The 24,209-nt window shown below is 45.6% G+C and overlaps 1 protein-coding gene across 1 annotated transcript in view; it reads right to left on the bottom strand.

The window, feature by feature from the left end:
- Positions 1-24,209, bottom strand: part of LOC137378051 (tumor necrosis factor receptor superfamily member 5-like) — an 86,580-nt gene that overhangs the window by 8,430 nt on the left and 53,941 nt on the right. Inside the window, exons 4-8 of the mRNA XM_068048110.1 lie at positions 20,585-20,728; positions 17,930-18,026; positions 2,879-2,940; positions 2,027-2,125; positions 314-351 (exon numbers count right to left, since the gene is read on the bottom strand). Of these exons, the coding sequence (XP_067904211.1) occupies positions 314-351; positions 2,027-2,125; positions 2,879-2,940; positions 17,930-18,026; positions 20,585-20,728 (440 nt within the window). The remainder of the gene's footprint in view (positions 1-313; positions 352-2,026; positions 2,126-2,878; positions 2,941-17,929; positions 18,027-20,584; positions 20,729-24,209) is intronic.

The raw sequence follows: 24,209 nt of genomic DNA, 5'->3' as shown, positions 1-24,209 counted from the left end.
CTCCGATGGTTGGGAATGCCCTGGACAACTGGGGATTGCTAGAACCCCTGACAGTTGGGAATGTCCTGGATAGGCTGGGATTCTGGCCCCTCCAATGGCTCAGATGCCCCAGACAGGTGACTTCCTAGAGCCAAAACAAAAAGGCAGCTGGCACCTCCCTAACTACTCATCTGCATTGTTGCTCCAGTCTGCGGTCTCCAGGGCACCGAGCGATAAGTGCATTTCAGCATAATGTGCGAGCACTGAGCAGGCAGGAACACCATCTCACTGTCAGTCATTACTGGGCCCTACAGAAATAACTGAAGATACTGACCTGACTTCGAATTGCAGCTATTGCTTGATCCAGATAACCTGCAGAGAAGGAAATGCCTGTTAGTGGAATATGGATAACCTCATACTTCACTGACTCACTTGAATTCTTTTGTCAACTCATTAAAAGTTCTTAAATGTTTCCAGATTTTGTTCTCTTGTTCTGGATTCTGTTAACAGGGAAAATTGGCTCCGCTATCCCCAGCCAATTTTATTTGATCAGATCATCCCTTAATCTTTCCATCTCAAGGTAAAATTTACCCAGTCTCACATCACAACTCATCCTAGATAATGTCTGAAAGTATTCGTCCTGGGTGTTCTCTCTCCCACGACAGGTATATCCTTCCTGGAGTGGGGCAGCCAAAGGTTAACTGAACAGAATAGTCCAGGTGAGGGATGAACAGTGATCTGTGTGATTGAAGGAGTACTCCCTCCCTTTTTTAATCTAGAGAAGACTTGTGCTGAAGCCCAGTATTCCATTAGCCTTTTCGATCACGCTTTCCGTTTGTGAACTAGCTTTTACTGACTTATGTGCGAGACAGCTAAATCCCATTGTTCATCAAATAGCCCGGGATTCCCCTCTGTAACGTAACTATGCCACTCCTTGGGATCTTTTACTACATTAAAGGTGCTATACAAATACAAGTTATTGTTGTTAATGGGCGGACTTGAAAGATGTGACCTGGTTGGACATGCAGATGTAATGTTCTTAATGAGACAGAAATAGACATAATATAAACATAGTCAGTTCCCATTTAAAGTCATAAATTATGTCTTTATTTTTACCCAATACTTTGGGGGTAATTTTAACCTCATCAGCTTTTACTTTTCGTGATCAGCTGCGGTAATATTTTGTATGGTTAAAACTTTGTCCAATTTGGGAAATAAAGATGTTAGTTGGAATAGAAGACTTTTCCTGCAGTATAGGGTAAGGAGATGGGGCACATAAAATTGAGGTGCCACAGCACCACTACTTTTGGGATGTTGTAATTACAGTGTGACAGGTTTACATAGGCAATTTCCATTCTAAGTATGAACATAGGAATAATGATGGTAAAAGTTGCCACGAAAGTGTAAAAAAGACAATGGTAACACAAAGTCAGGTTTTGGAGACAGGAAGTACAAGTAGGCATAGGTGTTTTAATTAGTTAAAGATGAGTTATATTAACCAGGATCAGACCTTGAGTTTGCTCCAGATGGAAATTGAGCAAAATTCTACATTGCAAGAACATTGCGAGTGAACAATCTGGGCAGGTTTTTACCTGAAAGCAGATTTTTATGTTTGGTTTCCTTTTTAGTGATTCCCAGACTTTAAGGCCAAAATCCAGTCTATCCAATCCAAAGAATGGTAAACAAAATCAGAAAATGCTGGAGAAACTCAGCAGGCCAGATAGCATTAGTGGAGAGAAAAACAGAGTTAACATTTCAGGTCTGCAACCTTCCATCAGGAAAGATCACAGACCTGAAACATTAATTCTGTTTCTTTCTCCAAAGGTACTGCCTGATCTGCTGAGCATTTCCAGCATTTTGGATTTTTATTTCAGATTTCCAGCATCTGCAATATTTTGCTTTTGCCAAAGAATGGTAAAGCCAGTTAACAGGCAGCTAAAAACAGACTGCATGGGTAAACCACACCCCAGCTTTGTTAAATACCTAGCTCAGCCTGTTCTAATAAAAAGCACAACAGTCACTGTAATTGTCAGAACTGAAGACTCACCCATCCTGCTGCAGATAAATAAAACTATTAAGATGATAAGAAGCACAGCCAAACAGCCAACTGCAGCTCTGTAAGGTGTATTAACCTGTAACTGAACACCTGAAATGAAAGGTCAACATTTATTAATCGGATACAGAACTGGATTTTGAGCCACTCTAGATTGGTTGCCATTGGCCAGAAACTCAACTAGGCCAGCCTCATAAGTGCCATGGTTACTGGATCAGGATTACTGCCCATTCCTTGTTGCCCTTGTGAAGCCTTCTTCTTGAATCGCTGCAGTCCTTGGGATGTAGGTACACCCACAGTGCTGTTTGGAAGGGAGTGCCAGGATTTTGACCCAGCAACAGTGAAGGAATGGCGAAATAGTTCCAAGTCAGGATGGTGAGTGACTTGGAGGGACTGGCAGTGCTCCCATGCGTCTGTTGCCCTGTTCTTCTAGATGGTAGAGGTCGCGGGTCTGGAAGGTGCTGTTGAAGGAGCCTTGGTGCGTTGCTGCAGTGCATCTCGTAGATGGTACACACTGCTGCCACTGTGTGTCGGTGGTGGAGGGAGTGAATGTTTAAGATCCTTATCTGATCCTTCTCAGATCAACACGAACAACCAAAGTTCCAAGAGTGTTTGCCCATGAGTCAGATCCACATGCCGACAGGGCAGCACCATTTCCTGGTCTCTGGCACGCTACCTCCTCAGCTCAGTTTGATCAGTGGCACAGCTGGATGGCATCTGGAAACCCACCCCTCCCCATCTGATTAAAGATCCCACTCACAAACCTTTTTAACAATAATTTTTTTTTTAATTTAGTGATTTCACATCATCCAAGATAATGAACTCCATAGGGTGGAGTGTACTCACTGCACACGGCATCGGTCTGTGAAGTGCCAGGCTTTACTTCTATCAGTCCAAGTGATGCACAGCTGCAAAGGAACAACTGACCATTAGAACCCACAGAAACCGTCCTCCCCTCCCCTCCCCTTCCATGGATCGTTCTGCAATCGAGAGCTCAGTCCCCACAATCAATCCCTGCTCTGCACTTGCACTGATCTTTGATTAAGATGGAGGTAGGCTATTACAGCTGGCATTAGCAGCACTGGCTCAGGGAACGGAACATCCAGCCAGTGCTCCTATTCCTGATCACTCTCACGTGACCTGCCAGGAGCTTACAAGTGTGAACATTGGGTCAGGACTGGATCAGGCTCTGGGATTTTTATTTCCTTTTTCAGCTCCATTCTCCTCTCCTGAGACCACTGACTAACCCAGGTGCCAGCAGCTCTAAGCACCTCACCCTAGTGCCCATCCTTCATGTAACTGCCTAAACAGTGAGTGTTGGCTATCTGTTTCACCGTGGAGGCATCACAGGCAAACTCAGTCATGTTCCCACCCAACATCAATCTGCACGTGGGCACATTTGAGTGTAGGTTCCCGGTTAGCAATCAGGAGCAGGGGCCCCGGATGATCAGCCCAGGGGCAGGGAGATCAGTTGAGGTCAGGTGGCTCAGCACAAACAAGGGATCAAACTCATGAGCTTCCTACTTTGTATACGTTTGTACTACACCTGGGTGTGCATTTACCAGCTGAGCCAATGTGGACATGGTGCGGAGTTTTCACCCAACTGCATCAATTCTCAATATTCCTGTAACAGTGTTATTATACTGGGAAGTCAGCTAGGAATGCACAATTGAGAATTTAACCACTTTTGTTCAAGTAGCAAAGGTGGATGTTCGTTTCTTGCATCCAAACATCTATATTGTATTAAAAAATCTTACACCTACATACACTCCCTGTCTATAAAACCTTAATTCCTGCCACTCTTGCACCCACTATTCCATTATAATGCAAATGGACTATTTAAACATGTCACGCTGTAATTACACCCTCCCATCAGTAGGGGTGCTGAAGCACCACAATTTTGAGTCTCCCAGCTCCCCAGCTTGTACTGCAGAGAAGCTCCTGCACTCCAACCAACTCTACTTCCCAAACTGCCATGAGTTTTGCTTTCAAAATAATGATTTAAAATCAAAGTTTTATACAAAAATAAGGACAGAATTTATCACTTGACAATAGGCACTGAAGTACGTCAGTGGTATAATCAGGTCTTATTTCCCCTTCCCTCTAACCCTGGCTTACCTACACTTAATCTTGACCCATTATGATGAGATACCATGGGAGATCGACGACAGATATCTGGTTTGTAGGCTGTATTCTCAAAAACATACATTCCCATTTACATTTTCTGAAGTGCTGGTACATTTTGATTGCACCGTACTTGCAAGAAGAGATATCCAAGTTTCATAACATGACTTTGCTTACAATGAGTGCAATGCACATGAAGGGTCATGTCAGTTGAGGCTGTTGTGCTTAGTGATCAGTGAATGGTTTGTTGCGTTGAGTGGTGGAAGGGGGCACTTTGTGCTGAGTGAGCCTCCAATCTGCTCCTGCTGTGGGTATGCTGGAGCTGCAGTACTATTATCAGCCAGAGAGTGGCAGCAAAGCATATAACAGAATTTTCAGCACCAAAACAGGCCATTCGGCCCACTGCTCCATGCTGGCTTTGTGCTCCACATGAGCCTCCTCCCATCCTATTGGATTACTTGTGCTTAGTTCCTGCTTGGGAATGGAGTTACATTAAGAAATTGGGGGGAGGGAAGCGGGGAGCACGCGGCCAACCAGAGAGTGGGGTGGTGCGAGTGGGGAACAATCGGCCAGGCAAGTAGGGGGGAGCAGCGAGGTCTGAAGCGAGCGGCTATGGTGGGGGGGGGGGGGAAATTGCCGGTGTGGAGGAGGGGGAGAAAGCGAGTTGCCGAGGGGGGAGCGCGGCCAGTGGGGCGGGAGCTAGTAGCTGCATTCAGGTGAAATCAGTCCTGCTCAGTCATATAAACGAATCACAATAACGAATTGGCAGCACATTTTATACTCTGCCCGATTTTCTTTTCCATTGATCGAGGTGCCAATTCACTATCTTCCAATGGAAATTCAATCATAAAATTCCTTTTGTATTTAATAGGATTACTGGAATATTAACTGGATCTGAGGATTACAATTAGTATCCAAGAACTACATAGTAGCATATTACTGGGCTTCCATCCAATGTAATGTAAGGTTAGTTTGCTAGAACGATCGAGCCATAAGAATTTCCTGTGATAAATTGAGCAGCGCCATCTTTAATCCTGGCAGCTGCCTGAACATCGCAGACACTGACGTTCCAGTGTAAGAGGCTGCATTTGCACATGTGCAAGTACTGCGCCACCTAGTGGCTGTGTTGTCAGCAAACACAGCCTTTTAAGAAACAAATGTACTCCTGACAACGCAGCTGCCTGCCAATGTCATCAGAGTGCTCCAAGCCGCGCACATGAGCAAATGGTCTCCTGCGCTCAGTGAGATGCTGCCCATGCACAGCCTATGTCTTGCCAGGATTAATTGGCGCAAGCGCCCGAAAACATCATCAGCTACTCGCTCCCCTCGCCTGCATCCCCCCCACTTATCTACTCTCTCCCACCCTACTGGCCGCTCTCCCCCTTCGGCCACTCGCTCCAGGCCTTGTCACTGCTCCCCCCACTCCCCTTGGCCAATTGTTCCCCACTCCTCGCTTCCCGCCCCACCACCCAGCTTTCCAGCCATTTGCTCCCCACTTCCCCCTCCCCAGCCCTCCAACCGCTAGCTCTAGGCCGTGCCACTTCCCTCGCCAGCCACTCGTTCCAATGTCGCCCCATCACCCCTTGCAGCCCACCTTGCTTCTTCCGGCGGCGTGCGGAGAACGATCGATCGTGGGAGCAAGTGGCCGAGAGGAGGGAAGTGGCTCTACCTAGAGCTAGCATCTGGACGGTGCGGGGGGAGAGCAGGGAGCGAGCAGCCAGAGAGTGGGGTGGCAGTGGGGGAGAGGAGGGGGGCGGGAAGCTAAGAGTGGGTAACAATCGGCCAAAGGGAGGGGAAGGGCGGGAACAATGGCGAAGTCTGGAGCGAGTGTCTGAGGGAGGCGAGGCTGTAGAGAGTGAGAATGTGTGGATTGGGAGAATGGGAGATTGTGGAATGGGGGTGGGGCAGAAATTCACAGAGTTATTTCCTCCATAAATTTCACAGTGTTGACTTTACTGTCCCATAGAAAGTTGCTTTACATCCCAAATTTCAACAGCAGTATCATACCAGAGATCTTCTGTGTTTGTCAAAAAAAATCAAAACAGTTGAGCAGGAGACATCCAAGAAATGATACAAATGAAGCAATGGCAGAAGGGAGCAGCGGACTGTTGGAGGTGGGATGGAGGTGGCGATGGCAACCTTTGAGGGATTGGGTTGAAGTTGTTCTTCTGTGACAAACTGAGCAGCGCCATCTTTAATCCTGGCAGCTACCTGACCGTCACAGACAATGACGTTTCAGTGGAAGAGGCTGCATTTGCTCATGTACAAGTACTGCGCCACCTAGTCATTGCGTTGTCAGAAAACACAGACTTTAAGAAAAGGCAATGAATTTAACAAAGATTCTGGAGGGGGTTTTTTGGCCTCTGGTACATTTCAATTCTGTGTTCTTGCACTTCTTTGCAATGAGAATATTGGAGGATCTCTACTATTGGCTTGTTCCAGATTTCAAGTGCTTTAACAAATTTAGTTTATGTTGATATAATTTAACAAGCCATAGCTCTGCAAGATTTTGCTATATGATAGATGAAACACTCTCTGCAGGCAGCCATATTCACTCATGCTCACACACACACACATGCCTACATGCACTCACACGTACATAAACACACGCACACTTGCATGCACAAATGTGCACCTGTACATATACACACATGTACATACACACATGCACACATATACACATTTGTACATGCACACCCATGTACACACACACACACACATGGACACTGTTACGACCAGGTGAGGAAGGAGTCCAGGGTTCCCCTCTTGGCCTTTTCCTGGTTTGGTCCTAACAGGGTTTAACTTTTAAAACACAGTGTTTTTAGCTTTCCCTCAGTAAGTCCTTGCTCACTGCTCTTTGATTGTAATTGTAAAGGAATCAACCAGACAGGCTTTCTCAGATTTAAACAAGGTGTAAGTTTATTAACCTTAAAACTCTACCTCAGTTAAAACGACTAAAAATACACGACGCGACCCTGCTAGCAGACATAAGTGATAAACACACCACACAAATAGATACAGAGGAGGAGAAAGAATTAAAGGGGGAAGGTTTGAAGTAGCAGATGGAATTCAGTTACTGGTTTTGGGTTGGATGTAAAGTCTTTAATTGAAGTTAAGTCTTGCAGTTCTCGTTGGGCCCAGTGTACACTTTCAAACTTGTTTCGCTGGTACCAGAAGGCTGCACGGTCTTTTGTCTTGAGGCTTAAGTTACTTCCGTGGAACTTTGCGTGAGACAGAGAGAGAGAGATCTTGCTTCTCTTTGGACTTCAAAAAGCGGTCTGCCTCAAAACTTTACTGTGAGCACAATTCAATTAACTCCCAAGTTGGCCAACAGGTTAGTCATGTGACTAGATTTTTGTTTGAAACAGTATCGCCTGCGAAGTTTGTTAATTCTTCAAAGCTTACCAGACACACTCACTGTGGGGTGGGGGGGGGCGGGGTGGGGGGGGGTGCGTGGTGGAATGCTGTCTCTTACATATTCAGTGACTGTCAATGTCTCTTGATCATCACTATTGGCAAAACCCCCCATCCGGCTAGTTGAATCTGGGAGTACTTCCATTGTCTCTCTGGGCAACCGTCTCTTGGAATCCAAATCTGCAGCCATATTTTCAGCCACTGCTCTGTGGTCTTTTTAAACAAGTTATTTCAATGTCCAGTAAATGTTCAAATAATGTTCCATATGACAAAATTCATATGTTTCCATTTGGCAGGTGTGGTTTCCGTCAGACCTCCACATCCAGCCAAATGAAATGTGACATTTGGGGAGCATTTCATTATAAAATAGAAAGAAGAGAAAGTACAGAAAAACACTCATGCATTTCTCTCATTCATTCTCATTCATTCAGAAGTCTTAAAAATTGTTACAGTCTGTCTTTCCTTTGTAGCAGTGCTGCTTTAAACTGCCCCTTTTCTTTAGATGGGTCTGAAATACTTCGGTGTTGCCCAAGGGGTTTAATGTTTCTTCACTATCAGCCTGCAATACGTTGGGAATGGGCATCACTTAAGCATGTGATTTTTGGGGAGGTTTGCAGTTTGCACATTTCCATGACTGTCGAGGGTGCCTTTGTACTTGTTGAGGTCTGCAGGGGGAGGGTTAGATTTAATTAGCACTGGTTTGGACTTCTGCTTATGAGAGTCAGCAGTGGGTGGATCCACTCTGATTTCTCTTTCAGTGTTCTGATGAGTCATGTAAGTGCTTTTCACTTTAGGGGATGGTTGGTTCCCTTTTCTCCTGATTGTGGGGAAGAATTCTTTGCTAATCTTCCCTTTGTCCTCTGGGACACTCCTGCTTGCAGGTATATGTCGAGATTCTACTGCAGTCCCCTTGCAGCACTTCGACTAGGTGAGGCATCACCCTCAGTTTCTCTGCCCTCTTGAGGACCTTTTTTGTCACTGCAGGTTTCTGCAAATGCTGTTAGCAACTCTGGCAGGGTGCTTCTGGTGTCTTCATTTACACTGGAGGATGTGGGGTCTAATTTTTCCAACATTTCAGGGTTGGCTGACCAGACAGTAGGGGTTTTTATTTGGGAATCCTCCCAGACCTGCTGTAACCTCTCTTCTTTGTCCCTGTTTCCCCTTTCCTCTTTAACTTTTTGCCAGCCTTATGCCTATCTGTCTCCTTTCGTTTGTGGCAGTGGTCCCTTAGAATTCACCAGCCCTCTGCTAGAGGGTCCTCCAAATGCCTGTACAGGACCTAGGGGTGCAAGTTTCACTGTGGGTTGGGGCTTCCCCTCAACTTTGCACATGTGGTAACTCCTGCAGTACTCCACCACATCCTTGTGGAGTTTTGGCCAGTCAAACTGCTATCTTATGCGGGCTTTGGTTTTTCATATACTGACATGTACAGCCACTGTAGTCTCATTGCCCCTTCTTAATATTTCTCTCCGGTACCTCTGCACCACTAACTGGTGAACCACTGTCCACTCTTTGCTCTCAGGTCTGTGAGGAGAACGCCACTTCCTCATCAGTACCTCATTCTTTAAATAGTAGCAATCAGGGACTCCCTCTGCTTCACTTTCAGACTGGGCCGCCTATGCTAACTGTCTTAATACTGGGTCAGCTGGCTGAGCCTCAGCTAGGGAGAATCCATTTAATCCATTCCCTGGATCCTCTAACTTTCCAAAGAAAGTTTCAGATAGACAGATCTCATGGTCATCTGCCTGCAGTGCCAATTCAGTCTCCTCTGGGGGAGCTGGTTTGGTCATGGCCTGATTCACTACACATTCAGGGAACTGCAGGGGACTGTCTCCTGCTACTGCCCTGTCTCTCTGACCTCCTGCAATCTCTCTTTCACTACTTGGGAAGCTATCACCTTTGCCTCCGCCAGATCATTCCCTAGGAGCAGGCCATAGGCAAACTAGGGACAATCCCTACGGTCACCGGTCCTGAAACTAGGTCGCACTCCAAGTGCATCCTGTGTAAAGGTGCAGGCATACAATGCCCTCCAATACCATTCACCACCATTCTGGTATTTACTGCACTCTCTGGGGGAAAGGTCAGGCCTTTTCCAAATAAAGGGATCTAGTGGCCCCTGTGTCCCTATGGGCTTGAATCACTATGGGCTTGCTTGTCCCACTCGAAGGGTATGGGGTTACTCTCCCTTCATACACAAAATCCTGATAACCTTCAGGAATCCTATTAAATTCTCCTGCACCCACAGCAGTATGTTTTTTGGGTCTTACTACTGCTGCAGTTACAGCCGCAGCTTGTTCAGCTGCCCTTTCCATTGGGGTCCTTTCTCCTTCACTGGGTGGGTGTGCCCTGATTAACCCCACAGGATTTCCCCATAGTTTCCAGCAGTCAGCTCTTAGCCTTATTACAATGGAAGCACACAGATCTCCGGGTCTCACTCCTACTTACAGCACCTTCCTTTTTGGTTGGAGGAGAGCCCCCTGTGGGTCCTGCTTTCCTTCCTCTCCCAGGACTGCTTGGGCTTCTATCATCTTTCCACCCTTTGTCCTTATCGGATTTGTGGGTGTGACTGCGAAAGGTTTTCCCCTGGGGAACTGACTTGAAAATTAGAGCAAACTCGTCAGCCAGAACTGCGACCTGCCTCACTCTATGTACTTTTTGTTCCTCCACGTGGGTCTTTATGGAGAGTGGGAGAGAGTTTCTAAATTCCTCTAGTAAAATCACCTCTCTGAGGTTTTCATAGCTGGGTTGCACTTAACAGCCCTCAACCACTGGTCAAAATCCAGCTACTAACTTCTCTCAAAGTCCAAGTAAGTTTGATCAATCTGTTTTCTGAGGGTTCGGAACCTCTGGCGGTAGGCTTTCAGTACTAGCACATATGCTCCGAGGATAGCATTTTTTGTCCGCTCATAATTTGATGAACTCTCAATTGACAACAGGGAATAAACCTCATTGGCTTTTCCGATTACCTTACTTTGCAACAGAAGAGTCCATGTTTCAGCCAGCCATTTTAACTGCCTTGCAAGTTTCTCAAAAGATACAAAAAATACTTCCACGTCTCCCTCACTAAATTCTGGAATCAATTGGTAAAATTTTAAAAATTCCATACACAGCCCTGCACTACTTGTATTTTCCATGCGTTCACTGGGGTTACTCTGTTGCCCCCTAGTTAACTCAAGCCGCGTCAGCTCTCTTTCCTCCCGTTCCTGCTGGAAGGTTCTTTCTCTCTCTTCTAACTCAACTTTCCTCTGTTCCAATTGTATCTTTGCTAGCAATACCTTGTCGAAGTCTATTTCTAACCCTGTCTCTGAGTCTTCAGATTCGAGGGAAAAATGGTTGGCCACTAGTCTTAGGAGTTCCGATTTCCTAGCCTTGGCACGGAAAGTGATCCCACACTGCTCAGCCATATTTCTCAACTCTTCCATAGACAGTGCCTTTAACTTATCCCAAGTTACTTCACCCTGACTTGGGAGTGTACTGGCTTCAGTCACAGACAGGTTAGTATTCTAGCACACACAACCACAACACAGTGGCACAGTGGTTAGCACCGCAGCCTCACAGCTCCAGCGACCCAGGTTCAATTCTGGGTCCTGCCTGTGTGGAGTTTGCAAGTTCTCCCTGTGTCTGCGTGGGTTTCCTCCGGGGGCTCCGGTTTCCTCCCACATGCCAAAGACTTGCTGGTTGATAGGTTAATTGGCCTTTATAAATTGCCCCTAGTATAGGTAGGTAATAGGGAAATATAGAGACAGGTGGGGATGTGGTAGCAATGTGGAATTAGTGTAGGATTAGTATAAAATGGGTGGTTGATGGTCGGCACAGACTCGGTGGGCCAAAGGGCCTGCTTCAGTGCTGTATCTCTAAACTAAACTAAAAACTAAACAAGAAAACCTATACTGAAAGCTTTTCTCTTTTTGATTGGGATCAATTTGATTTCCCACTTCCAATTTTTCCTTTGTCTGTGGGTCAAATCTGGACGCTAGCCCCAAATTTCTGTTACGACCAGGTGAGGAAGGGGTCTAGGGCTCCACTCTCGGCCTTTACCTGGTTTGGCTGTAACAGGGTTTAACTCTTAAAGCACAGTGTTGCAGCTTTCCCTCAGTGAGTTCTTGCTCACTGCTGTCTGATTGTAATTGTATAGGAATCAACCAGACAGGTTTTCTCAGATTTAAACAATAAAGGTGTAAGTTTATTAACCTTAAAACTCTAACTCAGTTAAAACTACTAAAAATACACGACGCGATCATGCTAGCCTGCAAACATGATAAACACACACACACAAATAGATACGGAGGAGGAGAAATAATTAAAGGGGGAAGGTTTGAAGTAGTGGATGGAATTGAGTTACTGGTTTTGGGTTGGATGTAAAGAATTTGATTGAAGTTAAGTCTTGCAATTCTTGTTGGTGCCCAGTGCACACTTTCAAACTTGTTTCACTGGTGCCAGAAGGCTGCACAGGTCTTCTGTCTTGAGGCTTAATTTACTACCGTGGATCCCTGGAACTTTGCGTGTGTGAGAGAGAGACAGAGAGAGAGATCTTGCTTCTCTTTGGTCTTCATAAAGCAGTCTGCCTCAAAACTTTACTGTGAGCACAATTCAATCAACTCCCAGGTTGACCAGCAGGTTAGCCAGGTGACTAGCTTTTTGTTTGAAACAGCATTGCCTGCGAAGTTTGTTAATTCTTCAAAGCTTACCAAACACACTCAGTGGTGCGGGGGTGGGGGCGTTGGAATGCTGGCTCTTACACATTCAATGACTCTTGATCATCACGATTGACAAAACCCATCTGGCTAATTGAATCCGGGAGTACTTCCATTATCTCTCTGAGCAACTGTCTCTTGGAATGCAGATGTGTAGCCATTGTTACAACCAGTTGCAAAAGGTGTCTAGGGGTCTGTTACTATCTTCACCTGGTCTTATTGTAACAGGGTTTAATTTTAAACACACTGTGTTTTGAACTCCCATTTTTGTGAATCCTTGTTCACATTTTTCCAATTATAAGACAAAGAAACAATTCATACACGCTTTCTCAGGTTTAAAGAAGAAAGATGAAATTTTATTAAAACTTAAACTCTAATACGGTTCACGCCTATGGATATACGACACCCCCACTTTAGCATGCACATGCGATAGACACATGCAAATAGGGACAGAAAAGAGCAGAAGAAAAGATAAGTAGAACAGTTTGAGGCAATATCTTGTTACTGTTTCTCAAACTCGCTGTAGTCCTTGATTGAAGATACGGTCTTGCATTTCGCTGGGGCCCAGTATTCGTCTTAAACCTTGTTCACGTAGGAGACTGTTCTCTCTTTGAATTGACATGTCTTCACAAGATTCCGTTCCATGGGAAAGAGATGGAGGCAGGCAGACAGGAGAGGAGATGTTCTCAGTTCCAGGAGCACACAGCGTTCTGAGTTCAAAATCTGTTTTTCCAGTGTAACACTCCCCTAGTTGGTCAGCAGGTGGTCACGTGACCGACTGGTTTGACTAGGTCTCTTTCTGTGTATTGGGGCAGGAACTGGCTCACTTTGTTTCCATATTGGTATATTGCAAATGTCTTTTGCAGTCAGGAACTTGCAATTTTTAAGTTTTAATGTTCATGTGGTGAAATAATGTGTGCCTCAGTCTTGGCAGGTGGTTGGGGGGGGGGAGGGGGGGTGGTTGCCTAACACCATGTTTTTAGCCACTGTTCTGTGGTCTTTTTAAACAAGTTATTTCAATGTCCAGTAAACGTTCAAATAATGTTCCATATGATAAAATTAATATATTTCCATTTGGCAGGTGTGGTTTCCATCATAACACACACATACACACGCGTACATACACACGCGTAAATACACACATATACACACACTGGAGCATATATATATACACACAGTCTCATCAGTGGCTGCTCAGCACTCTAATCCAGGGGCAATGGGCAGCAAACTGCCTGGAAAAAAGCAGTGCTTCAGTGTGAATTAACTTTAAATAATAACCAATTATAAAAAAAAATTCAAAACAGCTTCACAATTAGTATTTCTCGTGTGTTTTTGTTAGTTTGGGTAGTTACAGAGAGTGGATGCGTAGGGTGCAATGGGCAGGTGTGTCTGTGGTTGCAGCTATATTCAATTGAAATTTGAGAAGTTAATCCTTTTAAGGATTGCAGTCCATCCTTTGGTTCCTGTTCAGATCACACATGGCAGACATGTTCTAACCAGTAGAGGGAGTTAATCCTGGAGGTAAAACTGTCATTGGTTTGTTTGGCTGCTGGCAGTGATGAAAATGTGCTGGCAAATTTTTAAAGAGTGACTCCTGACAACGCAGAGCAATCGCAGACGTCATCAGTGCCTGCGAACATTTGCCAGCTTGCTGGTATGAATGCGTGCATGAACACATTGAATTCATCATGCAACGCGTCCTCACTCCTAATATCCTTTACGGAAGGAAATCTGCCATCCATACCTGGTCTGGCCTACATGTGACTCCACATCAATGCGGTTTACTCTTAAATGCTCTGTGAAATGGCCCAGCAAGCCACTCAGTTCAAGGGCAATTAGGGATGGGCAATAAACGCTGGCCTAGTCAGCGACTCAGTGATGCCATTGATTCTGTAGCCAGTGGCAAAGCCCTGGAAAGGACGGCATTACCCCTGAAATAATCAAGAGTGCCAAGCTGCCATACTCTCAGCACTCCAGGCTTTGCCTGTGCTGGGACGAGGGAGCAGTACCTCAGGACATGCACGATGCTAATATCATCACCCTCTATAAAATCAAAGGTGACCGCGGTGACTGCAACAACTACAGTGGAATCTCCCTGCTCAGCATAGTGGGGAAAGTCTTCGCTTGAGTCACTTTAAACAGGCTCCAGAAGCTGGCTGTGCATGTCTACCCTGAGGCACAGTGTGGCTTTCGAGCAGAGAGATCCACCATTGACATGCTGTTCTCCCTTCGCCAGCTACAGGAGAAATGCTGCGAACAACAGATGCCCCTCTACGTTGCTTTCATCGATCTCACCAAAGCCTTTGACATCGTTAGCAGACGTGGTCTCTTCAGACGACTAGCAAAGATCGGATGTCCACCAAAGCTACTAAGTATCATCACCTCATTCCATGACAATATGAAAGGCATAATTCAGCATAGTGGCGCCTCATCAGACCCCTTTCCTATCCTGAGTGGTGTGAAACAGGGCTGTGTTCTCGCACCTACACTGTTTGGGATCTTCTTCTCACTGCTGCTCTCACATGCATTCAAGTCTTCAGAAGAAGGAATTTTCCTCCACACAAGTTCAGATGGTCTTAGAGCGAAGACCAAAGTACGGAAAGTCCTCATCAGAGAACTCCTCTTTGCTGACTACGCTGCATTAACATCCCACACAGAAGAGTGTCTGCAGAGACTCATCAACAGGACTGTGGCTGCCTGCAACGAATTTGGCCTAACCATCAGCCTCAAGAAAACGAACATCATGGGACAGGACGTCAGAAATGCTCCATCCATCAATATCGGCAACTACGCTCTGGAAGTGGTTCAAGAGTTCACCTACTTAGTCTCAACTATCACCAGTAACCTGTCTCTCGATGCAGAAATCAACAAGCGCATGGGAAAGGCTTCCACTGCTATGTCCAGACTGGCCAAGAGAGTGTGGGAAAATGGCGCACTGACACGGAACACAAAAGTCCGAGTGTATCAAGCCTGTGTCCTCAGTACCTTGCTCTACGGCAGCGAGGCCTGGACAGCGTATGTCAGCCAAGAGCGATTTCTCAATTCATTCCATCTTTGCTGCCTCCAGGGAATCCTTGGCATCAGGTGGCAGGACCGTATCTCCAACACAGAAGTCCTCGAGATGGCCAACATCCCAGCATATACACCCTACTAAGTCAGCGGCGCCTGAGATGGCTTGGCCATGTGAGCCGCATTGAAGATGGCAGAATCCCCAAAGACACATTGTACAGCGAGCTCGCCACTGGTATCAGACCTACCGGCCGTCCATGTCTCCGCTTTAAAGACGTCTGCAAATGCGACATGAGGTCCTGTGACATTGATCACAAGTCATGGGAGTCAGTTGCCAGTGATCGCCAGAGCTGGCGTCAGCCATAAAGGCGGGGCTAAAGCGTGGCGAGTCGAAGAGACTTAGCTGTTGGCAGGTAAAAAGACAGAAGCGCAAGGAGAGAGCCAACTGTGTAACAGCCCCGACAACCAATATTATCTGCAGCACCTGTGGAAGAGTCTGTCACTCTACAATTGGCCTTTATAGCCACTCCAGGCGCTGCTTCACAAACCACTGACCACCTCCAGGCGCTTACCCATTATCTCTCGAGACAAGAAGGCCAAAGAGAGAAAGTCAGCAACTCGCACATCCCACAAACGAATAAAAAAATAGCCACAATCGCTGCCTCCATTCCCCCTAACAGTATCCCACTCCCTCCCACCATCCCTGCTTCAATCGCCGCTCTCAATTTCCTGACTACTCGCTGTTCCATCCCACCCTCGCCACTCCTCCCCCTCAGCTCACTCCTGGCCTCACCACCCAAAGAAGCGGTGGGGTGCGGGGATGGTGCAGGGAGCGATGCGGCAAGATGGGGAGTGAGCAGCCGAAGTGGCAAGGGCGGAGAGTCAGTGGCAGAGAGGAGGCAGTGACGAGACGGGAGCAAGCGGCCGAGGGAAGGCAGCGGAGAGGGCGGGGAGCGAGTGGCGAGCAGACAGGCATGGGAGGGAGCGGTGAAGAGAAGCACAATGGCAGGAGGGAGTGGGATACTGTTGGGGGTGGGATGGAGGCAGCGATCGCAGTCATTGAGGGGGTTTGGGTTTAATTTGGTTTTTTTGATTAATTGAGCAGCACCATCTTTATTACTGGCAGCTGGCAGCAAACGCAGCCATTTGAAAATGTGCTTCAAAAAAGGAATAGAGAGACACAAAAATATGACTTCTTCTCCTGTTCCAAACACAACTGTTTTCACTATTACTCACTTTCCAAACGAATGGGGATTTTTTTGCCATATCAAAACTCAATCCTCAATACCCCAGGTGATGCATTCTGCAATCGAATGTCCCAGTCATGAATTGTCAATGCTCACTGGATATGCTTGGGTTTACAGACAGATAACAGTCAGGATTAACAAATCCCATTATAGAGTTGCCAACTCTCCAGGAATGCCCTGGAGTTTCCAGGAATTAAATAATAATTTTCAGGACACTGCTACCAGCAATCCATGAGAAATTTTACAGGGGCAATAAAAAGCTGTGTTTTTCAAAAAAAACAATTGAACATTTTGATTATTAGTTATAAAAGTATCTAATTTGAGTAAAAAGACAGTCAAGAACAAAATTGCATAAGAAATTGGGAGCAATTAGTCACTCGATAAATTCATGGCTGATCTTTGACCTCTTGACCGCAACTCCAGTTTCCCTCACGCTCCCCATTGATTCTTTTGCAGTTCAAAAATCTATCAATCACAGCCTTGAATATATTCAACGACTGAGCATCCACAGCTCTCTGAGGTCAAGAATTCCAAAGATTCACAACTGTCTGAGTGAAGAAATTTCTCCTCATTTCAGTCTGAAATGGCCAACCCCCTTATTCTGAAGCTGTGATCCATCGTTCTAGACCCCAGCCAGGGAAACATCTTTCCAACATCTTCTCATTCTTCTAAACTCTATGGAATATAGGACTAGTTTATAAGAACTCAATAACAACTTACTGTGTAAAAAATATTCTGCTGATCTCCCCTGTGGTTCTTTTGCCAATGGTCTTAAATCTGTGTCCTCTGAATATCAACTCACTCACCACCGTAAAGAATTTCTCCTAATTTAATCCATCAAAACCCCTCATAATTTTGAACACCTCGATTAAATCTCCCTCAACCTTCTCTGCTCAAAGGAGAACAATCCCAGTTTCTCCAGTCTCCACATAACTGAAGTCCATTCTAGTAAATCTCCTCTGCACTCTCTCCAGAGGCCTTGGCGTCCTTCCTAAAGTGTGGTGCTCAGAATTGGACACCAGCTGAGGCCTAACCAGTGGTTTATAAATGTTTAGGATAACTTTCCAGAATCATCCAGCCACGTAATGAACAGTTGGTGCTCCATGAGGGTGGGCATGTTGGGTGAGCAATGGCGGAGGGGTGGGTGTGGGGTGGTTGGAGGCAAGAGGTCATGCGATGAAACCTCCAGGAATACGTTCAATCAGAGTTGGAAACCCTAAATCCCAAGCATGGACTTAACCTACAGATCATTAGTGCAACTCGGCTTCTGCTCGTGTAACCATGGTAACCTGCAGTGAGGGGAGCTAGAAGCTGCACCATCCACCATGGTCCCTCTCTCTTAGGAAAGGGTCAGTTCCATCATTCTTGTAAAGCTCTAGCCCAGTGTTTAGGTGAAGCTGCGTACTTACTCCACCCACTTCCTGCAGGGCTCAGTCGAAGATGTCATGTTTGAATAGAATCCAACTTTGCAATCCTCGCATGTTGTTTCAACGTGTTTTTGATCCCCTAGTCAAGTGATTAAAGAAAATGACACCATTACAAATTAACTAGCAACCATTGTCAGACCTAACCTGCTAGTTTGTTATCAGAAAGGCTTGAAACCTTATCCTTGTAATGAATGCTAAAGTACCCATGAAAATGGCACAGACATCAGAAAACCAGAGAATCCTACAAGATAATTCATAAAATCAAAAAATCTTACAGCACAGAAAGAGGCCACTTGGCCCATCGTCCCTGTGCCGGCTCTTTGAAAGAGCTATCCAATTAGTTCCACTCCCCAGCTCTTACCCCATAGCCCTGCAATTTTTTCCCTTTTCAAGTATTTATCTAATTCCCTTTTGAAAGTTACTATTGAATCTGCTTCCTCCACCTCTCCACATAACCCACTGCGTAAAAATAATTCTCCTCATCTCGCCTCTGGTTCTTTTGCCAATTATCTTAAATCTGTCTCCTCTGGTTACCGACCCTCCTGCCAGTGGAAATGGTCTCTCCCTATCTACTCTATTAAAATAACAACAACAAATTATATTTATATAGCACCTTTAATGTAATAAAACGTCCCGAAGCGCTTCACGGGAGCATTATAAAACAAAATCTGGCACCAAGTCACATAAGGAGATATTAGCTCCAATGGCCAAAGGATGGTCAAAGAGGTTGGTTGTCAGGTGTGTCTTAAAGGAGGAAAGTGAGGTGAGAGGCAGAGAAGTGTAGAGAGGGTATTCCAGAGCTTGGGGCCTAGGCAACTGAAGATGCAGCCACCAATGGTGGAGCAATTAAAATCAGGAATGCGGAGGAGGCCAGAGTTAGAGGAGCACAGATATCTTGGAAGGTTGTAAGGCTGGAGGAAATTACCGAGATAGCGAGGGGGCGAGGCCATGGAGAGGTTTGAAAACAAGGATGAGAATTTTTAAATTAAGATGTTGCTGACCGGGAGCCAATGTAGGTCAATGAGAAAAGGGGTAATAAATGAAGGGGACTGGGTGTGAGTTAACACACAGGCAGCAGAGTTTGGATGACCTCAAGTTTACAGAGAGTAGAATGTGGGAGACCAGCCAGGTGTGGATTGGAATATTCAAGTCTATACCAGAGGATTTCTGAATTGCAAGTTAGGAATGAAGGTTTCAGCAGCAGATGAGCTGAGACAGGGGCGAAGTTGGGCAATGTTACGGAAGTGGAAATAGGCAGTCTTAGTGATGGCATGAATATGTGGTCGGAAGCTCATCTCGGGGTCAAATGTGACACCAAAGTTGCAAACAGACTGGTTTAATCTCAAGACTGTTGCCAGGCAGAGGGATAGAGCTGTTTGCTAGGGACTGGAATTTGGAGCAGGGACCGAGAACAATGGCTTCAGAGGTCCTAATATTTAGTTGGAAGAAATTTCTGCTCAACCAGCACTCGATGTCGGATAAGCAGTCTGATAATTTAGCAACAGTGGGGTAAAACTTAAAATAATTTATTCAAAAAATAAATTTATCTGAATGTTGCCATTTGATACTGAAAAAAAATGCACCAGATTTTCTCCTTTTATACCAGAGGATTTCTGATTTGCAAACTAGGCAGTAATAACACTTTAACACACTGGGCTCCAGCAGGTGAATATACTGGGTGATGTGGTCCTGCCCCATACTGAACCAGAAGGTCCCAACTTCAACCCGCAGACTGTGCTGACTGGCAGTTGGTATTAGTGCCCTGGCTTAGAAAGGTGAGTGGCCAGAGAGGAGAGGGAAACAGCTAAGGTTCCCAATCCTGATAACTATCTAACAAAACTATTCCTGTTGGAAGGTTCGTGTGTGTGTGTGTGTGTGTGTGTGTTGTGAGCATGACAGAATAGCTTGCCATCACCTAAGCTCACAATTGATCACTTGGTTCATCACCAATGGGATTCTGGCACCTGTGGAGCTCTACCACAAAAGAGGCAATGCCATTGGGAAAGAAGAGAGGAGGGGGTTAAACACAGAATGAGGAAGAAACCATAATGGATGCTGTACCCTCCTACTCTAAATCACAATATGAAGAATAATCTTGTTTGGGAGCCAATTCCACACTGGATTAGACACAGATACCCTTTTCATCTCTGGGACTTGGAGGTGACGATCTCCTCTCTGTGATGGTAGGGATTTGGGTTATGCAGTTTGTTAAAAGACCGTCCTTCTCACTAATGGGATCTGGTTTTAATCCACACCCTCTGAAAGAGCAGGCAGACGACTTCATCTGTCAGTGTCACTCAGCAACCGGCTGATAGGCTATAGTGCAGGACATAGCTTCCATTCAATATCCTGTTCAATGGAGGGTTTACAAACATGAGGTAAGGTTGCAGGAACATCTCACTCTCTGGCACATTAAGGTCAACACCACAGGATTTAAGGTATAAAACAAGTCTAATAAAAACATAAAGCATGGATTTATCAAGCCCGCTCCTTCCACAGATCATGTACAATCAGTCCCATCATTGACTACCCTAAACATTCAACCTCCCAAGTTAAATTGCTGAATAATAGCTCCCTGTTCCTCAAAAGCCTTCAGCAAAATAGTCATTCTCCAAAACTGACCTACTGGCATCTTACCTGGAATTTTGACTTCTTGTCCTGGCAAGCATATTTTATCATCCTTACAGACCTCACAGTCTCTATTAGCACAGAGCTTCCCTTCTTTACACAGACATTCGACATCCTTTAAAGTGTCACCAGCTTTAATGACTTCAAAGCCTCCTAAAAAAATATAGAACGAGTGTAGACATTAGATCTCAGGCACAGGTTGGAACACAAGGACATAGGAGTGAGAAGAGGGGCATCGAACTTATTCCATCTCTCTCAGTCCTATCCTGACCCACTCCCTCTTCGCCCCCACCAGATCAGGAAATAATCCATTTCCCTTTTGAATACTTAAAATGCATCAGTATTTTCTCCAGTTGGGCAGTATGGGGAGGAGATGAGTGCTTGACACGAGTTATGTCACTCTCTCCCCCCTATCTGCAAACCCCCAAATTGCCTGAACTCCTCCCCCCATACAACTCTTTCTGCCATCAGGTGACCTTCTCTTCCTGCACCACTTAAAATATTGCCTGCTGTCATTCGCACTCACCTCCAGTTGACCAGAGGCTCTCAGCAGACGTTGGGGCACTGACTGGGTTGCAAATTCAGCCTGATTCCCTCTTTCCTCTTGTTGGAGGATTATCTGACCTCCAACTCACAAACGTCTGCAGTGACACAACCAAAATCTAATGTGCATCATGTGGCAAATTGTGGCCCAGAGTCACAATCCATTACTCTGCGGTGTTGCATGTTGAGACATTCTTCAAATTGGCCACTGAGCAAGACTCCACTCAGGACTGTGGCCCTTGACATGGTCAAAATAGTCAGAGCCCATTTTTCTAAGTGCATCAGACCTCATCTTTAAGTTTGTTCCGCTGCAAATTTCTTCAGCTCATCCTCATGTCTTCGTGTTCTACTCTGCAAACCACCACCACATTATTGATTGCTTAATTTTATTCTCAAGCATCAGCGGGGAATATTCTTACCTTGGAGTAAGAAAGTTGTGGAATTAGCTCATCTCTGTTGTTGAGTGTGGGGGACGGGGCTGCGCGTAGTCAGGGAGCTTTCATTGCCAGTTTGTGCAGTTTTTGTTATTCATTCATGGGATGTGGGCGTCGCTGGCCAGGCCAGCATTTATTGCCCATCCCTAATTGTCCTTGAGAAGGTGGTGGTGAGCTGCCTTCTTGAACCGCTGCAGTCCGTGTGAGGTAGGCACACCCACAGTCCTGTTAGGAAGGGAGTTCCAGGATTTTGACCCAGCGACAGTGAAGAAACGGCGATATAGTTCCAAGTCAGGATGGTGTGTGACTTGGAGGGGAACTTGCAGGTGGTGCTGTTCCCATGCATTTGCTGCCCTTGTCCTTCTAGTTGGTAGAGGTCGCGGGTTAGCTAATTAGCTGTTAGCTAATATCAGCAGAAAAAAAGAAAGACTTGCATTTATATAGTGCCTTCCACGACCACTGGACATCTCAAAGTGTTTTACGGCCAATGAAGCACTTTTTGAAGTGTAGTCACCGTTGGAATGCAGGAAATGCAGCAGCCAGTACGTACACAGCAAGCTTCCACAAACAGCAATGTGATAATGACCAGATAATCTGTTTTTATGATGTTAATTGAAAGATTAATATTGGCCAGGACACCAGGGATAACTCCCCTGCTCTTCTTCAAAATAGTGCTATGGAATCTTTTACATCCATCCAAGCAAGCAGATGGGGTCTCGGTTTAAATGTCTCATCCAAAAGACAGCACCTCCAACAGTGCAGCGCTTCCTCAGTACTGCACTGCAGTGTCAGCCTAGATCTTTGCACTCAAGCATTGGAGTGGGACTTGAATGTGGAACCTTATGACTCACCAGCAAACATGTTAACAACTGAGTTACAGCTGGCACTGGCAAAAGAAGGAAGAAATAAAGACTTGCATTTTGACTGGAGGTAACAAAGGCATGGAGATGGGTTGAGGAAGGGGCAGGGATAGGTGATGTTCCCAAGGTGGAAGCAAACAGCCCTGGTATAGTTATATAAGCCACACATTAAGTCAGAAGGTTCTAGGTTCAGCTCCTGCTCTTTGCTGAATTTATTTATCTCATTAGGAGTGATACAATTGCCCTGAGTATCACTGTGCTGACAAGGGCTCCTGTTCATGATTGTTTAGTGACCCTTGCTGGAACTGTGCATATGAAAACAGAATTGATGTATCTATACAACACTTTTCACTGCCACAGAACAGCCCAAAAAACTTTACAGCCAACAAAGTACTTTTGAAGTGTAGTCACTTTTGTAATATAGGAAACGCAGCAACAATTTGCACACAGCAAGCTCCCACAAACAACAATGAGATAATGACGACATAATCTGTTTTAGTGGTGTTGTTCGAGGCATAAATATTGGCCAGGGATAACCCTCCTGCTCTACTTCAAAATTGTGCCATGGGATCTTTTACATCCACCTGAGAAGGCAGACGGGCCTCGTCTTAACGTATCATCCAAAAGAAGAGATCCCCGGCAGTCCAGCATTCCCTCAGTACTGCACTGGAGTGTCAGCCTAGATTTTGTGGTCATGTTCCTGGACTGCAATCCTCTGACTCAGAGACAAGAGATGTTTCAGTTGACCTCAGTTCCCCTGGCCTAGGGAAAGAGGGATAAAAGGAATCATACTCGCTCGTGGTCTAGTGGCCTTTGCTTGAATGTGTCAACATGTGGAACAGGATCCATCTCGCCGTGATATTGCCCCTTGGTCAAGTAGCCCATACCTCACTGGCAGTTGCATTTATATAGTGCCTTTAATATAGTAAAAGGCCTGAAGGCTCTTCACAGGAGCATAATAAAATTGATACAGAGCCACATAAGCAGGTATTAAGACAGGTGGCCAGAAGCTTGGTCCAAGAGGTAGGTTCTGATGAGCATCTTAAAGGAGGAGAGCAAGGCACAGAGGTTTATGGAGGGAATTCCAGAGCTTAGGGCCTAGGCAGCTGAATATACAGCTGCCAACAGTGGAGCAAAGAGGCCTGAATTAAAAGGAGGGCAGAGATCTCAGTGTGTTGTAGCCCTGGAGGAAATTAGATAGATAGGGAAGAGTGAGGCCATGGAGGGGTGTGAACAGAAGGATGAGAATTTTAAAATTGAGGCATTGGAGGACTCTGACCAGCAGCAAATGTACGTCAGCGAGCACAGGGGTGCTGGGGGAACAGGATTTGGCGCAAATTAAGACATGGGCAGCAGCGATTGGGATGAGCTCCAGTTTATGTAAGGTGCAAGATGGAAGTCTGGCCAGGAAAGCATCAGAATAATTGAGCCAAGTGGAGACTGGGTGTGTGGGTAGGTACTGGTAGTTTGATGGACCTGTAACCCAGCACGAGTCAGTACCCCTTGAACAGAAGATTAGGAAGAACATTTTTAATTTAAATTTAGATTATTTTTCTTCCCTTTTGGGGGTTTTATGGGCAAAATACCTGGAGTTCAGCTCTTTGGTTATTTGACTGTTTTCTGGCTGAATGTGAGAAAGTTTCAGAATGCACGAAGGACTTGAGGCCAGGAAAACAAAGTGGGGCAATGGGTTAAGTCATAGAGAGATACAACACTGAAACAGGCCCTTCGGCCCACCAAGTCTGTGCCGACCATCAACCACCCATTTATACTAATCCTATATTAGTCCCATGTCCC

Source organism: Heterodontus francisci, chromosome 16, assembly GCF_036365525.1.
Source record: "Heterodontus francisci isolate sHetFra1 chromosome 16, sHetFra1.hap1, whole genome shotgun sequence".
In the NCBI taxonomy this organism is placed as follows: Eukaryota; Metazoa; Chordata; class Chondrichthyes; order Heterodontiformes; family Heterodontidae; genus Heterodontus; species Heterodontus francisci.
The sequence above is the reverse complement of the archived record's forward strand: the minus strand, read 5'-3'. Positions and strand labels throughout refer to the sequence as shown.